The sequence below is a fragment of the Anabrus simplex genome, chromosome 2 (assembly GCF_040414725.1).
Source record: "Anabrus simplex isolate iqAnaSimp1 chromosome 2, ASM4041472v1, whole genome shotgun sequence".
Taxonomy (NCBI): domain Eukaryota; kingdom Metazoa; phylum Arthropoda; class Insecta; order Orthoptera; family Tettigoniidae; genus Anabrus; species Anabrus simplex.
Window position 1 is genome coordinate 198,024,239 of NC_090266.1, and position 18,756 is coordinate 198,042,994.

An 18,756-nucleotide genomic window follows, 5' to 3' on the forward strand; every position below is an offset into this window, starting at 1 on the left:
TAGGAGGCGAAGAAGGTAGTGGTATCGTTCTGGAAGAAGGAAATGATGATTCTGACATCAGCTGGTACACATCCCAGGAAAGAAACTGCACTTGTGCCCTTGTCTGTTCAACTGCAGAAAAGCAGTCACTTCTGGTGCCCATGATGTAACTGTGGTGTCCATCAACACTGCTATCATAAATTAGAAAGTTACTGGAGATCCATGAAGGCAGGAAGAAAGAGAAGCCACCCTGAAGATGCTGACGATGAGGCCAATTAAGCAGACTGTGTTTTGGAGTGATGTGCATGTATTATAATATTCAGTACTTTCAGTACTTTTTATTTCTCTTACTTTTACAACAGTTCAGGGTAGTGAAAAGTGTATATATTCTTGATAAGCATAAAATGGTGCACATTTTGTATATAATATAACAATGATAAAGCTATTTTTTGTTACTCCTGTGTTTCCTAGAACTTCATGGACTATGTAGGTGTTTTTATTTTTGTGTGAAATATTTCATCAATACACCCAAGGTACGTAGAATAAAGGTAGGGATCACGAGAGAGGTGCGCAGTAGCAAAGCAGAGCTGTGACGTCACGCAGGACCCTTGCGTTGAATCTGCCCTGAATAAGGCAGAGGTAGTTCAAATAAGAATCGCTGTGCACGCAGAAGCTAGGTGCTAATAATAGCCTACACGATAGTAACATATCTGTGGTGTATGAGAAACTGTGTGTGTTCATTTTATGTGATAAAATGTAAAAATCAGAAATAGTGTACACTTTTCAGTATGGTTTGTCATGCGATTGCAGGCTGCACAAATCATAGCAGGCACGCGAAGGAACGAAACATACACTTACATGTATTTCCTAAAGCCATTGACCTAAATAAATGGTGACGGAAGTAAACAAGACATTATCGAAAGCTATCTTTCTCAGCACCGAGGGTTCAGAAGACTTCCAACAGCTGTGACGCAAAAGGTGAAATCATTGCTTCTTAGCCTCAATGCTTCCAAGGCGATAAGAAATTCCAACTGTTCTCCAGAAGATTATGGATCATTACGTCCAAATATGTTACATGCTACTGATGAACTCTATCAAAACTCGGATATCGTGTGCCAGTCTAAGGCCAGCATTGAGCCCACAACATCCTATTCTTTACCAGAGGATGAGCAAGGGTTCGTTAAAGCCCTTGAAGAGCTAGTAAAACAGCTCGAGGACAGTCGCGAAACCAAGGATCGTGATAAGCAAATAACGGTTTGATACCGCCAAAAGGGAGATGGTACACATGGTAGCGCAGATGAAAAAGAGTTCAAATTTTACCACGGGAAAGAACTGAAAGAGGGTTCTAACATCATCACAAACCCTCACGTACCTTTGGCTATTCTATCTCCTTGATTTTAAGTCTCTTACCGAGCTCGATAGCTGCAGTCGCTTAAGTGCGGCCAGTATACAGTATTCAGGAGATAGTGGGTTCGAATCCCACTGTCGGCAACCCTGAATATGGTTTTCCGTGGTTTCCCATTTTCACACCAGGCAAATGCTGGGGCTGTACCTTAATTAAAGCCACGGCCGCTTCCTTCCCACTCCTAGTCCTATCCTATCCCATCGTCGCCACAAGTCATGTCTGTGTCGGTGCAATATAAAACAAATTAATTTAAAAAGAAATAATTAAGTCTCTTAATGATAATTTTTCTTTGAACTTCCGAGTAAAGCAAAACGGAGTCCAGAAACATAATGCAGCCCTTCTTTCTATATTATAATATTTATAATAGATTCAAATGATGTTATGCTGGAGATGCGCACAGAATCTATTCTTCTCTATCTTTACTAGGTAAGTTTGTGACTCTATGTCCACTTTATCTTAATAAATTCTGTGCCTTTTTTACCCTGTCTTATCGGTTGCACTTTGGTTACCATTTGATTGAACATTATGCTTTGAAAGTATTGCCATATTATTTCACCCTTTGCTTGGGATTTTGTCTATTTTCGACGTCTCACCACATTATGTGTGTGTTTCTTACCTTAATTCTCACCATATTTATTGTGGCCGTAATTAGGTCACAGCTGACTGTACAGGTGTTGGTGTGTGGCTTGTGTTCACTTGTCGGCGAGAGGGAGTGTGCGCGACCTTGGCTCGTGGACGAGAACAAGTTTTTTTGACGTGAAGAGGGTGGCTGGTCGACTAACAAAATAAAATAAAAAAATGAAGGTTGGCGAGAGAAAAAAAGTTGCTAGCGCATGTCACTTGTAATTGCGAGGAACGATATGAATGAAATATTTATAATATCTTTGGTGGCGTGACATGCATAATTACGGAATGCTCATGGATTAAATTAAAATAAACTGGATGAATAATAGCACGTTTAGATGATATAAATTAAAAACTAAAATTTTGGAACTAATTTACACGACCTTTTGGCTAAAATGGTGATAAAATTATATATTCATACGGTAGAAGAATTCAGTATCTAAATTGACTTTACTTCCATGCATGAGCACCAGACACGATATTTAAGTCATGTGATAAGAGTACTCACTCTCACATACTGACGTGTTCCCGAACTATCATCTTCAGTCGCTCAGAGTCCTTGCCAGCAAGATTTTCAACGTAGAACATCGTGAATATTGTCGTCAGGAATAGTGGCTTCACTCCTGTGCTCTACACTTCTGATAATTGTCTACAACGTAGAACAGTGCTGTGATCAGACGTCGAATGTGCAGATATTAATCCCTTAAGTACGTGTCATTTCCAAAATACAGTTACGTGTGTGTTTGGAGTTTATTCTAAAGCACTTTGTGTAAGTTTCAGCTTTCTCACGAGTGAACGTGGAGGACCTGGACTTGATCATTTCCAGAAGAGGACGGAACTTCGTATTATGGATTACCTGTGGTTCACCATGAAGTTCTAAACCATCGACCACCGTCGGGGGCGTCGGGATACAGATTCTTTCATCCTAGCATGGCTGATTGAGAATCCAGACTTCCAGACGTGAAGATATCTCCTTAAGTTAAGTCGATTATGTCTCATTTATATCTGTTCTATGTAGTTTTGATCTATTCTTTCTTTCTTTCTTCTTAGTAATTTATTCTGACACATTTTTATGGTTGTATCTTTCGCTCGGATATGTCGTAAAATTAGCACATGCAATTGCTTAATGACCATGTTGCCATGAATTTGACAGCGAGGGTTCTGATAGAGTTATCCATGTGTTATCGAAACCATCCTTGCTTATTGAGTGAATTTCATTACGAATATGAGTTAATTTATGTCCGATGGATTTGATGAAAGGATATTTTGTCAATATTTTCAATATTTTCCTTGAAATGGAACTTCTACTTGTACCTCGTGTTTGAGATAACGTGTCATCGGGATATTAAGTCTGAATTCTATGTATGAATTTAATGAGAATATGTGCATTGTGGCATGTGATAATTAATTGGATTAATTAATCATCGAGACACATTTAAGTGGATATTATGTATTTGTAGGACGATGGTAGGTCGTTATATTTCGTGGCTACACATATTTGATATTAGGATGCGACAAGTTAGAGTCGTCATTGTGGTACACTGTACATGTAAAGTATGTGGAGTAATTGCACATAATATGAATCTTCGTGAAACTGAGTTTTTCACATGTTAATGTTGTAATATTATTAAGCCTGATGTTGATTAGGTTGTAATGTGAATATGGATTATTCGAGACGAACGCAGTGTAGTCTAATATTAGTGTCTTCAGATGAAGAAAATGAAAGTCCATGTTAATCGATGCACTTCTTAATTCGTGAGAATATCCCAATTTTGCTCAAGTAATTTAATAATTTCAAGTTGAAGGTACAGGTGAATGTTCGTGAAGGCCTTAGGTCTGAAGAACAGATCTTCGATGAAATATCTCAATAATATTTGATTCGTGACTAGGCAAGTTCATTCGTTAATGCAATATTTCGCTCTCATGAGGTAACTCGATCTTGTTGGAACGTAATAAATCTGTTAACAGGAGAGTGATATAGTTGATCGACACTCGTCGACATGTAAATATTGTAGATATTTTCTTCTTGATAATCACAGTCTTCTTGATAATCACAGTCTTCTTGATAATTTCAGTAGTTAGCTGTAGATGTAGTAATTTGCTAGTAGTTAGAGAATTATTTTCTATGTGTTTTGTTCTGATAATGTGTGACACTTTGATATTATTGATGGATAGTGGATGGGATTTCCACATGGATGATATTCTCTCCATTTATGAATGTTCGTAAGCTCAGAAGGCGTTTTATTTTGTTCAATTATTGATCAGATGCTTAAAGTTCAGTATTAATTCTTACGAAAAGAGATGTGAGACGACGTGAACAGATATATCCGACGTCTCGGATTAACTTAGAGAAAACAAAGGCAAATTCAACTTTTCATTTTATAACTACAAATTGTTGATATAACGAATGTAAATTTTATTTTGCCATAACAGTCAAATAATGAATCTTGGATGTTTCTTTATTATACTCGTTCTTACAATTACTGCATTTTTTCCAGATTGTTCGAGGAAGGCTTGGCCCAGACCTCATTTTTTGAATAACAATTTTTGATTCAACTTTAAATTAATAATTTAATGACTTTAAAGACGATAAAGAAAATTAACAATGTAAAATACTCTGTTAGAATATTAGGGAAAACAACTGCCGTGTACCATCCCATTTGTTTGCATTTGAGTTTGTTACATCAAGAGCCATGTTAAATTACATAAAATAGTGATCACAGTCATAATCACAGACTTCAGGATGGCTAATATTTCATTTAATTCAATAAAAGTGTCATATTTGTTATATACCTTGAACATGCTTATTCGATGAACCCTATGTTAATCCTGCCACATTCAATTCAATGCCAAATTCAAAGTTATGGCACGATACAGCCATTCCAATATTGTTGGTGTGATTGACATCTCCATTTATACGTGCCTGGTATTTTGGATCACTTGTCAGGGATTTCGATGTCTTGTGCTTGGCCCATCTTAAGGTCTGTAAGTCTACCTTTGTAAATGCCTATGTAAATGCCTATGTGGCACTTATCATCAAAGCTGTTTTCTTGAAACGTTGTGGTGCTAATGTAGGTCATGGTTTTATACATATCTAGTGTGGTAGTTTGGGCCACTCTACAGTATTATGATGTTGAGTGACACTGCCTTTTGGTGTATTTCTACATGGCACTTTGAATCTGTAAAATGCCCGATTTTTGTACGTTTGACATGCGGTTTAGTGGAATAGATCGTATTTTGGTACACACTGAAGGAGAAAGATTTTATTTCACCTTTAGTTTTTATTTTACTCTGGATTAATGCTTTATTTTACTTACCCGCCCTTACATCCCGTTTGTGTCTTACCTTTGTGTGACCAAATGGTAACCTTATTCTTTTACTTTGGGGGATTGCCATGATATTTTTCTGTGCGAATCCTTACCTTTTTTTCTTTCATTTGATACCCGTCTACATGTGACGCAGTTCTGCCCCTTTTTATTTTCTTCTTTGCCGTAAGTCATTATTGAGGAGCTTCTTTTTCTCTTTCTGGGATCTGTACCTTTTCTGTGATGCGTTATACATTATTTTGGAATAATAGTGAAATACATCATCTCCGTGGTAAACGCGATGTTATGCCAATAGTTTTCTCCTGATGAAAGAATGAGTGGGAACTCTAGCCCATCTCTGGTACTGAAGTACGCAAACTGTATCATCCCAAGAAGGTCGCTACGAAGGCGATATATTGACAACCTTCACACACAATCATTAGTGAGTACTCTCCAAAATAATTTATGATCTGTGTAATTTTTTTCCTTGTTATGAATTTATTTATTTATCTTTCATTAGAACTTTTGATTTTTAATAAACTCACGTTTAAGTCTTATCTCTTTCTTTCCTTTGCCGGTAGTAAGGTTGGTTTAATTGGATGTATATTACATAGGACAGAAAGTGTCCAACTTCGAATAATTTCTTGTTTGCTCCGATCGACAATTTTTCGGACCTGAATACTTTTCCATCACATTGCCCCTCTGCGTACTAGACTCTGCTATCTCATAATTTATTGCCTTGTATTATCGCGATCTCTTCATTTGCATTTTTCTCCCTGTTATCTCTGCTGTTTGGTAATGTTGTGTTTGGGGTAACCAAAAGGGGGCGGGTGACAGCCTTAGTATGGAAATCCGCTAATACACCAGTTTGGAACAAACTGATTGCCATTACATAGTGACTTTAATGTGTGTGTGGGGTTTTTCCAGAATTTTACGAAAAGTAAGATATAACAACAATCCATTATAGGGAGTACATTTTTCGCCTTTATGAATTCTCGCTACAACGGACTTCAACTTTACGTGTAAAGATAGGAAAAATCGAACAACTTGGTGGAATGAAGAAGCAAGTCCAGTTTGCAAATGTTAAAAGAAGGTGTATCAGAAATGGCTCCAAACAAGGTCTGATGCAGACAGAAAATTGTACATAGATGAAACAAAATAACAGAGCAAAAGAAATAATAGTTGAATGAAAGACAAGTCATGAGAATATTTTGGTAACAACCTGAAAAGGCTAGGTCAAGCATCAGGGAAACCTTCCTGGAGACTAATAAAGAATCTCAGAAAGGAAGGGAAAAAGGAAATGAATACTGTTTTGGGTAAATCAGGAGAACTTAAAGTAAATCAAAGGGAATCACTGGATAGGTTGAAGGAATATTTAGAAAATCTTCTCAACATAAAAGTAAATCTTTCTGCTGATGTTGCGAACAACTGAGCTCATGGGGAGTAGGATGATGATGTGAGTGAAATTATGCTTGAGGAATTGGAAAGCATGGTAAATAAACTTCATTGTCATAATGCAGCAGGGATAGATGAAATTAGACCTGAAAAAGATGAATTATAGTGGGAAGACAGGGATGTTTTGTTTTTTGTTTAGCTATTGGCTTTACGACGCACCGACACAGACAAGTATCGTTTACAATTGTGTTTAAAAAACTTAAATGATGAAAAACATATTTAAAATATTTAAAAGCGTCTATGGTAAAATTCTTTTTGATAAAATTAGGTGGCGTGATTAAAAGTTCGTGTTTGTAACAATCTTCAGGCATTTGTGAGAAAATAATAACTTAATTAAAATTCGCGTCTATGGTGCTGTTAAACACTTTGTTTTTAATAAACACACTTAAAATATTCTAAAGTGTCTATGGTAAGGCACTTATTAAAAAACACTTGTGCTCGAATGAAAGTGTATGTTAGATGCACCAGTCTTCAGGTATTTATTGTTTATATTTGATAACTTCCTTGAGTGATATTCTTGTGGTTAAAAGGCCGTGTTGACTGTTTAACGTCCGAGTATTGCTCTTCGGAATGTGATAAAAGAATTTGTGTTAGTCGTTTAACTTGTTAAAACCCTGTGGTGGCTTCTGTTATACAAAATGGCGATCTGATTCGGGCAGCTTGCCTCGCGATCTGTAACCAGCAGGAGATCGTAATATATTAATATATAACATATGATAAAAGTAAAAAGCTCCGAATTCCAAATAGATAGCGGGAAGATATTTGTATTCGAGATTGCGTGGCCTTGACTTACCTTATCTGGCAAATGTTAATCCGCGTTGCCTTGGAGAACTGCCTTCGTGCACGACCTAGTGTGATAGCGGTGTGACATGGTCTGATTGTTCGTGGAATATTCCAGAGAAAGGGGAAGTAGAGTTGTGTCGTCATCTAGTACGTCTTGTGAGGGGGGAGGGATTACTGGTTGTGTTTCAGTGACGTCGTGTTTGAGTATTTCATTTGTTTGTCTTGTTTGTTTACTGTTTATCATTTCCACGTATTTACTGAATTGTTCGTATAGGAGGTTTTTTTCGTTCGTTTCGTTTAGATTCCGTTCCTTGTTCTCTAGTTTATCGAGAGTAATGTGGATGTTTTCTAGGTTATTCATTAAACTTCCTTTATTAATCCTACTGATAATTTGGAGATCTTGTCTGATGTTAGTGAAATTGTGATTTGCCTCCTTCATATGAGCTCCCATAGCAGAGTATCTTCTGTATTTCTCTGCATTAATATGTTCCTGATATCTAATTAAAAAGCTCCGCCCAGATTGCCCCACGTATGTTTTTTGCATTTTTTTGCTCAGTATTCCAAATTTCAACCCAGAAAACAGTTAACCGTCTATGGCTTAAAAGAGAAATCAAATTTATGTATAGGAAGAAATCCTTCCTTAATCGGGAACTTTACCTAGCACACCTTTCAGCATCAATAAATTTGGTACCGTTAGAATGGGATTCTGTACAAAAATACTGTAGAGTTAAAGTAGAGAGTCTAATGAACAAGAAACAGGTGACATTGAATAAGAAGTTAGAAAACCTAAAAAGCAATGCCCTAACTAAACAATATAAGCCTCAACCTAAAACACCTTTCAATTGTGAAAAACTCCCACCCCCTGTAAAAAATTTGTCTGACACGACTTTTACAGAACAAGAACTACAAATATTAGGCAAAGGTCCAAATCATAATTGGCAAAGTATCAACAACAAACTAGAATTAATACAAACGTTAGCAGAAACAGAAACGGCCATACAAACTCTTCCAGTCGACATTCAAAATGATGTACGGTATGAAGCAAAGAAAAAGATTCCCTCCGTAATTAAAGGATTATTAACTAATTCCGCCATTTCAAAAGTTGAGAAGGATCTTCAGCGTAAAATTAGGCAAAATGACATAGTTATAACAAAAGCCGACAAAGGAGGAACAGTGGTAATATTAAATGAAACCGAATACATTAAGAAAACAGAAACTTTTTTCAATAGTAACAAGTTTAAGGTAATTGAGAAAGACCCCACCCTAAAAATCCAAAGGAATTTGAAAGGAATACTGAAGCAATGCACCTTCCTTTTAAATGACCAAGAAGTCCATAAACTCATAAATATGAACCCTGGACTTCCTAAGGCAAGAGCTATGCCTAAATTACATAAAAAGGACGCACCTATTAGACCAGTAATTAATTTTCGGAAAAGTCCTACGTACAAAGCCTCTCAATTTATTCATAAGTTTTTGTCCCAAAACTATGTTTTTTATACCAAAACCTCGATAAAAAACTCTAAAGAGTTTTGTAAGGCCGCTAAAGATTTCAAATTAACTGGTTCTCATGTAACAAGTTCTTTCAACATTAAAGACATGTATACGAACATTCCTATAAAAGACACTATCAAGATTATAAAAACTAATTTATTAGACCATAAACGCATCAGTAAACCTGAAATAGAAAACTTCATAACTATCCTGGAATTCGTATTGAACCATAATTTCTTTTCTTTTAATAATAAAATTTATCAGCAAGATGGACTACCTATGGGAGCACCGGCCTCCGGAATTTTAGCTAACATATACCTCGATCACTTGGAATACACTCAGATAGTAGGCCACATTAAAGGACTAGATTTCTGGGTACGCTTTGTTGACGATACTTTTGTCATTATAAACAAAGAACTTAATGACAGTCAAAGTATTCTAAATATCTTAAATACTTTAGACCCAAACATTAAATTTACAGCGGAAGAAGAAGAAGAAGAAGAAGGTACACTCAATTTTCTAGATATTCAAACAATCCAGACAAACAACCATTTCCAGTTTAAAATACACAGAAAACCCACTTTTACAGCGACTACAATTAAAAGCGATTCTTTACATCCCACTTCACAAAAGAAATCCGCCTACTACAGTTTCGTCAACAGGGCCTTTGAAATCCCGTTAACAGATACGGACAGAAAGAAGGAACTATCTTTCATTCATCAACAAGCCTTACATAACGGTTTCAGTTTGAAATTCATTAACAAAATCATTACTAAGTGCAAATATCAACAACAAATTAAACTAAAGCAACAATCGGAGAATGCAAAGAAATACGTCAAATTCACCTTTAATAACCCGAGGATTTATGAAATCACGACTTTGTTTAAGAAGCACAATACCAAAATAGCTTTCTCAACCAACAACAATACAAAACACAGATTTTTTAATTACAGTAAAGTCAATAAACTTAAAGATGACGAATTCCAGGAATCTGGCATTTACAGATTGACATGTACCCAGTGCAAAAAAACATACGTGGGGCAATCTGGGCGGAGCTTCTTAATTAGATATCAGGAACATATTAATGCAGAGAAATACAGAAGATACTCTGCTATGGGAGCTCATATGAAGGAGGCAAATCACAATTTCACTAACATCAGACAAGATCTCCAAATTATCAGTAGGATTAATAAAGGAAGTTTAATGAATAACCTAGAAAACATCCACATTACTCTCGATAAAATAGAGAACAAGGAACGGAATCTAAACGAAACGAACGAAAAAAACCTCCTATACGAACAATTCAGTAAATACGTGGAAATGGTAAACAGTAAACAAACAAGACAAACAAATGAAATACTCGAACACGACGTCACTGAAACACAACCAGTAATCCCTCCCCCCTCACAAGACGTACTAGATGACGACACAACTCTACTTCCCCTTTCTCCGGAATATTCCACGAACAATCAGACCATGTCACACCGCTATCACACTAGGTCGTGCACGAAGGCAGTTCTCCAAGGCAACGCGGATTAACATTTGCCAGATAAGGTAAGTCAAGGCCACGCAATCTCGAATACAAATATCTTCCCGCTATCTATTTAGAATTCGGAGCTTTTTACTTTTATCATATGTTATATATTAATATATTACGATCTCCTGCTGGTTACAGATCGCGAGGCAAGCTGCCCGAATCAGATCGCCATTTTGTATAACAGAAGCCACCACAGGGTTTTAACAAGTTAAACGACTAACACAAATTCTTTTATCACATTCCGAAGAGCAATACTCGGACGTTAAACAGTCAACACGGCCTTTTAACCACAAGAATATCACTCAAGGAAGTTATCAAATATAAACAATAAATACCTGAAGACTGGTGCATCTAACATAAACTTTCATTCGAGCACAAGTGTTTTTTAATAAGTGCCTTACCATAGACACTTTAGAATATTTTAAGTGTGTTTATTAAAAACAAAGTGTTTAACAGCACCATAGACGCGAATTTTAATTAAGTTATTATTTTCTCACAAATGCCTGAAGATTGTTACAAACACGAACTTTTAATCACGCCACCTAATTTTATCAAAAAGAATTTTACCATAGACGCTTTTAAATATTTTAAATATGTTTTTCATCATTTAAGTTTTTTAAACACAATTGTAAACGATACTGTAATTTAAGTATCATTCACATAAATCTCCTTACCCCCCCCCCATCTTCCAATTCATTTAAAGCATCTAGAACAATAGTTTTGGATTCCCATGGGATATAATTATAAGATCCAATGTGCTTGCTTTTAAATGTTATCATCTAAGATTTTTATATACAGCTGAAGATGACCACTAAGTGGTCGAAACCTGTACTGTGTTTGTTAATTTATTTTTAAGTTTGCCAAAGGCAAAAGAAATAAAGTATCAATTAGGTGGCTTTTTAGATTAATTTGTTGATTAAACTCATCGATACGGCCATGAAGTGGACAGCTTGCAATACTGGATACTGGGCGCACGTAAGCGACTGCAGCTATCGAGCTCGGTAGACAGGGATGAAAGAGCTTCACGGAGTAATAAGATTAGCATGGAATATTGGTAAGGTATCTTCTGATTGGTTAAAAGAAGTAAATGCACCTATCTATAAACAAGGGAACAAGAAGGATTGCAACAACTACGGAGGTATTTTAGTATTCCAGGCAAGTTATTCACTGGCATTTTGGAAGGTAGGGTGCGAACAGTTGTTGAAAGTAAGTTGGATGAAAACCAGTGTGGCTTCAGACCACAGAGGGGCTGTCAGGATCAGATCTCCAGTATGCACCAGGTAATTGAAAAATGCTGTGAGAGGAACTGACAGTTATGTTTATGTTTCAATGATCTTGAGAAGACATATGACAGAGTACCGGGGAAAAAATGTTAGCTGTACAGGGGATTAAGGGATTAAGGGTTTATTATTAAAAGTGATATAATATGATTTTGTGTGGGTATTTCTAGCCTGGTGCAGTCCCTGTAAGGCAGACCCTTTGATGAGGGAGGGCGGCATCTGCTATGTGTAGGAAACTTGTATTATTGTAGTGCAGGATAGTTTGTGTGTGGTGTGTAAGTTGCAGGGATGTTTGGGACAGTACAAACGCCCAGTGCTTGAGCAAAGAGAATTAACTGGTAAGTTTAAAATCTCCCACACAGCTGGGAATCAAATCCAAGGCCCTCTGAACTAGACAGCACTATTCTAACCATTCAGCCAAGGTGCCGGACATTAAAAGCAAACAAAGGCATTTAGACTGACAAATGGGCTGCAGTGAGAATTGATGATAGATTGAGTTTTTAATCAAGGTACTTACACGAGTTAGATAAGGCTGTAATCTTTCACCTTCATTGTTCATAGTTTACATGGATAATCTACTGAAAGGTATAAAGTGGTAGGGAGGGATTCAGTTAGGTGGAAATGTAGTAAGCAGTTTCACTTATGCCGACAACCCTGTCTTAATAGCAGACTATGCTGAAAGCCTGCAATCTAATATCTTGGAACTAGAAAATAAGTGCAATGTGTATGATGCAAAAAGGAGCCTTTCCAAGATTAAAGTGATGTCAGTAGGTAAGAAACCCTAGGGAATTGACTGTCAGGTTGGGAATACAAAGCTGGTACAGGTAGATAATTTCAACTATTTACGATGTGTATTTTCCCAGGATGGGAGAATAGGCACCATGTGCATGAATAAGTTTTTTCTGAGAAGTATATCAGGAAATGTATTTTAGATTGCAACAAGAAACAGAACTGTTGGCACTTTAATTTATAGGCTACTTTAGGTAGACAATTTATTTTAATGTGAATCTTTGTTTTGATGTTATTTTGAGTTGAATATGTACGTTCTTCTAAGGGATTTTGAGATTGTATTGGTCAGTGAAGAAGAGAATATATATGTTCTCGAAACAATAATAATAATAATAATAATAATAATAATAATAATAATAATAATAATAATAATAATAATAATAATAATAATAATAATAATAATAATAATAATGTTATTTGCTTTACGTCCCATTAACTACTTTTATGGTTTTCAGAGATGCCAAGGGGCCAGAATTTAGTCCTTCAAGAGTTCTTTTACGTGCCAGTAAATCTACCGACACGAGGCTGACGTATTTGAGCACCTTCAAATACCACCGGACTGAGCTAGGATCGAACATGCCAAGTTGGGGTCAGAAGGCCAGCGCCTCAACCGCCTGAGCCACTCAGCCCGGCGTTCTCGAAAAAATGTACAATGTTAGGATGTAGTAAGTAAGTAAATATATACTATTGTATATTAATTGTATTGACAGCCTGACCATACCTTAGCCCTGTTGCGCAGGTTTGATGAATGTTACTAGTCAATAATGGTCTAACAGGAACCAAATATGGTCAAGTTCATTAATAAGACAGTAATAGTTTGAGCCCATGGCCTCAGGATATGGAGGTCGATGATCTACTTCTGATCCACAGAGGGAGCAAGGAGACCTTGGTGCAAAGTTCAGTAGGTAATTACGGATGTAAATTGATTAAGGAATGAGATCCATAGACTGTATGCAGAAAGGTATTAACAGTCATTAATGAATACAGTATATTAAATACATCAGATGAAGTTACTGAGACTTTATTTGAAACTTAACAGTACTTAGTACAACTTACCTTAATTACATCTATCCTATGCTCCCCTATTACAGAGAGTTTTTGCAGGAGAGTTTTAAGCCTCTCTTGACATGCATGCGAGATTAATGTTGCAACTTCTGGTGATGGTTCATCCAGACCATGCTTAGAAACTGGGAAAGAGTACAAACCATACTTAATTATACATAATATTTCAATAATAATAATAATAATAATAATAATAATAATAATAATAATAATAATAATAATAATAATAATAATAATAAATGTAAATAACAAGAAGAAATAATGTATTCTAAGTTCAAAATTAATTCCATTATATATAAAGGCCTAATGAACAAATATGGCAAGAAAAGAAGCTTACACAGAACTAACCATGCACCTAGTAGCACTTACCAATTTGCCTAATTTTGTGTTGCAAGGGAGCCATATGTAAGAACACCTCATCTTTACAGGAACGGATCTGTGTCCCAACAAACTCTGTAGAACCCAATATCCTTTGTGTTTCTTCTGCTAAATTCACACCACCCATTGCTGCCACATCGTTGATATCATCATCTCCTCTAAAAACAATGTAACAAAGAAAATAATCAATATTATTTTGAAGACTATAATCCTTCTACTATTTGCAAGAGAGAAGGTTTACAAAATTAAGTCGGCATCATTTTCTAAATCATCAAATCAAAGTAAAATCTGTTTACAAATTTCAGTCGAGTACTTAAAATCAAGTGATAAATATCATTATGGATCTGTATTGAAGATACTACATGTAGGATGCAAATTAGTTTATAATATCACCTATTCAATACATTCAATACAATGTTATATTTACAAAACATGTGTTTATTTTCAAACATCTACAAATACTTTGTTAATACCATTCATTTGTATGTAATTAATTGCATATTACACTTGTAACTTTTCTCCCACGTTCTGCAGTCTAGCAGTTCCTCTGGGCTATATGACAGAATTTCTACAAGCAGAATTTTCAGATCTTTCCCACTTTTTCTCCTTTTAAGTTTCTGATGTATCCAGGAAGTATCCCACTTTTTCTCCTTTTAAGTTTTTTTTTTTTTTTTTTTTTTTTTTTTTTACTAGGGGCTTTATGTTGCACCGACACAGATAGGTCTTATGGCGACGATGGGATAGGAAAGGCCTAGGAGTTGGAAGGAAGCGGCTGTGGCCTTAATTAAGGTACAGCCCCAGCATTTGCCTGGTGTGAAAATGGGAAACCACGGAAAACCATTTTCAGAGCTGCCAATAGTGGGATTCGAACCTACTATCTCCCGGATGCAAGCTCACAGCCGCGCGCCTCTACGCGCACGGCCAACTCGCCCGGTCTTTTAAGTTTCTGATGTGTCCAGAAAGTAAAAGGATTATTTGGAAGATCTGACTGTAAAACAGGTATAATTGATATGGAAATGTGCCTGTAAAGCAGTCAGCACATATTATAGTCTAATTAAAAATAAGAAATATGTACAGAATTAACAAATGTGGAATGGAAACAGCAGTGGTCACATTCAGCTCCCAAGTGGTTTTGACTGTTGGATCATAATCATGTTCCAGGAGTAATGGTAAATAAACAATATGCTGAAAAGGATCATTAAAAAAAGAAAAGGGAGCAATACTTCATAAACTCCCTCAGGAATGTTTTTTGTCAGGCTTCATATTTAAGAAAACACTGAAAAATTACTTAGCTAAGAAAGTTTTCCATTCCTTAGTTGAATTTTGACGGATTTCAAGAACATTATGTATGCAGATTTATGTTATGTAAAGCTGCTCAAAATAAAGAATGAATACACTCTTGATAACTGTTCTGGCCAAGTTCCAATGGTGGGTATACAGGTAAAGCTTTACAGTATATCACGAATTACAGATTTATATCATGAGGTTACTCTATTCATTCCTTTCAGTTTTTGCTCTGAGCTTGAGAACTAAATAAGAAAGTAAGTAAAAATGTACCCTGAGACTTAACTAGTGTCTACAAATAAAACAATGAATCAAAGAAAACAAAGAGAAATACATTATATTTCACAGAGACTTCGCTATTCGTCTTCAGAAGAGAAAACAGAGAAAACACCTCTACCCATGACGAAGAATTCGAAAATAACTTTTCTTTGCTAATAATAATAATAATAATAATAATAATAATAATAATAATAATAATAATAATAATAATAATAATGTTATTTGCTTTACATCCCACTAACTACTTGTACAGTTTTTGGAGATGCCGAGGTGCCGTAATTTAGTCCTGCAGGAGTTCTTTTACATGCCAGTAAATCTACCGATACGAGGCTGACGTATTTGAGCACCTTCAAATACCAGCGGACTGAGCCAGGATCGAACCTTCTAAGTTGGGGTCAGAAGGCCGGCGCCTCAACCATCTGAGCCACTCAGCCCGGCCTTTTCTTTGCTCTCTTTGACATGGTGAAGTCCCAAAAAATTATCATGTTTATCAATAAGGGCAGCGAAGGCATCATCTATATATTAAATTTTTTTATGAAAACTAAAGTCAGTCAGTCTGGCCATTCTAAATGGTTGATTTCCTTCATTATTTTTTTAACTGAAAGGTATTCATGCAAAGATTTGTCACCAGGTACTATAAATCACTTAACTTCTGCCTTCCTTAATTTATTTGAATTTTTCAATTTTTTGTCTCTTTGAAGCAATCATATCTTTGGTTCTAACTGAGGTACGGAGTTTGTTTTGGCCTAAGAACACTCAGTGGATCAAGCTCTTTCATTTCAGCTCTTAACTATTCAAATTGGTTGATTCTGAGGAAAGTTATGAGTGCACATTCAATTTGACGTCTCATTTCTTCAACATTTTTTCTCATTGAAGCAATCATATCTTTCGTTCTATTTGAGGCACGCAGTTCGTTTTGATCTAAAAACACTCGGTGGATAAGCACTTTCTTCTGAGGTAATAACTACTTACATTGGTAGATTTTGAGAAAAGTTATGAGTACATTTGTCTCCATGACGAAGATCTTTGAAGGACTTTTTAACAGCTCGGCGCGTAGTGTTGTTCCAAGGAACATTTAATTCAATTTCTTTGTGTGATGTATTTTTAAGTATTTTATTGACATAATATTACATTCTATTACCACAGCAGATCATGTGCTTTATTTCATTAACTCGAAATTTGCAAATACATCCGTGAGGATAGTAAACGAACAACACCACACTTTGCACATTGCGGGCGGAGCCAGCGGGAAACTGCTAGTTCTAAATGAATTGATTTGTAATATCTGAAGCCATCTCCTTGCACTTTCAAGCCAGCTAAGTTATAACTGTTAGGCTCTTAATTAATTTAACTGTTCCCTATTCAGGTGTAATACTGTTACCATATGTTTTCTCTTTCAGGTAGTTTATAAATTTATTTACACAAAGTTAGTTTTGGCACACTGAAGAGCCTAACAGTTATAAATTAAATTAATTGAGTTAGAGAGCAGCATGTTAGCTGTATGCAATGAGTTGAATTAACAGTGTAGCAATTGGGAGCTGGTGTAAGTTTAAATCCTTCTAGGAAACTGTTCTTTTTTTCTCTCTTCACTATACTGATTCCTCGTTGCTATGAGAGATATGGACATTATCATACACAGATAGTATCATATTTATTACGAGTTCTTTCATTCCTTCCCTGGAAATTTGACCTTGTGTTCAAAGTCTAAAAAGGAAAGAAAATAAAAATGTGTGTTGAGACTTAACGTCAGTCTCTAAAAGTAGAACAAACCAGGAACAAACACAAATCAGTATTGGATCTGCCAAACCTTGTGTTCTGTGACTGCTCGAAGTTGCTTAGGAATGGAAGTGGCAAGGTTTGGAAAAACCCCTCCTTAAGGGCCAGTTTTTCCCAAAGGCTAAGGAAAATTGTCTACAGCTCTTCCTTTGAACTCAGGCATTCAAGGCATTCCTGCAGAATCCTCTTCTTTAGACCCCAGATATTGCCAATAGAGTTCAGGTCAGAACTAGGTATTCAGAGGTCGATCACCTCGATCCTTGCCTGCGAAGCAAACCACTGCTAAACAATACAATGTATTGAATAGGTGATATTATTAATAAACTAATTAGCATCCTACAGAAGTTACTGAGAAATTATTTTAGAAATCTTCCTTTTTTTCAGCATTAATTTCCATCATGCATAATACGAACAAACAAACAAACAAACAAACAAACAAACAAACAAACAAACAAACAAACACACAAACAAACAAACAAACAAACAAATAATCTACGGGATATAATAATCCGTCTATGTATTTTGTTTTAATTTTATCCGTTGACTTATTGAAATTAAGATACTCTTAAGTGCAGATTAGAATTGTTGGTAGTTATTTTATTAGATAAGTACTTGCTTCCTTTACTGTTGTGAAATTCTTGTGCAATGTTTTTGATATATAGTAATTAATGCCAGGTTTCATTTCAGTTATTGTGTACTAGAATAAAATAACAACAATTATTATCATTATTATTATTATTATTATTATTATTATTATTATTATTATTATTATTATATGCCTAAGTAGTATTGTAATGTAGTTATTTTATTAGTTAATTCATGTGATCATTGAGTAGTAGCATATGCAGTATTTTTTCTTTGATTTTTTATTCACAGAATCATCATCATCATCATCATCATCATCATCATCATCATCATCATCATCATCATCATCATCATCATCAAGTTTCCACTCCGGTTTTCCGGGTGTGGTTTACGAGCGCTCTCCATTTTAGTCTATTCATGAACCACTGCTCCTTCAAGACTTCATCCCAGTTGATTCCTTTGCTTCACTTGGTCCAGCCATCTCTTCCTAGGTCTTCCAACAGGTCTCTTCCCAATAATCTCAGTATGCAACTATTGTTTTGCAATTCTTCTTTCTGTCATATGTTTGACGTGACCAAACCATTGTAAACACGCCCTAGTTATGATCTTCTTCAGGAATGATTTATTCCAGCTTGTTCTCTTATCTTCTCATTTCTTACTTTGTCTTTCCTAGTCTTTTGAAGCATGCTTCTTAGACACTTCATTTCTGAAGCCTGAAATCTGCTGTCATCTTCTTTTTTTGTA

The 18,756-nt window shown here is 35.8% G+C and overlaps 1 protein-coding gene across 1 annotated transcript in view; it reads right to left on the minus strand.

Moving 5' to 3' along the window:
- The window catches only part of LOC136863482 (transcription initiation factor TFIID subunit 4), a 681,682-nt gene that overhangs the window by 47,196 nt on the left and 615,730 nt on the right, over positions 1 to 18,756 (minus strand). The window contains exons 8-9 of the mRNA XM_067139882.2: positions 14,080 to 14,246; positions 13,705 to 13,835 (exon numbers count right to left, since the gene is read on the minus strand). Of these exons, the coding sequence (XP_066995983.1) occupies positions 13,705 to 13,835; positions 14,080 to 14,246 (298 nt within the window). The remainder of the gene's footprint in view (positions 1 to 13,704; positions 13,836 to 14,079; positions 14,247 to 18,756) is intronic.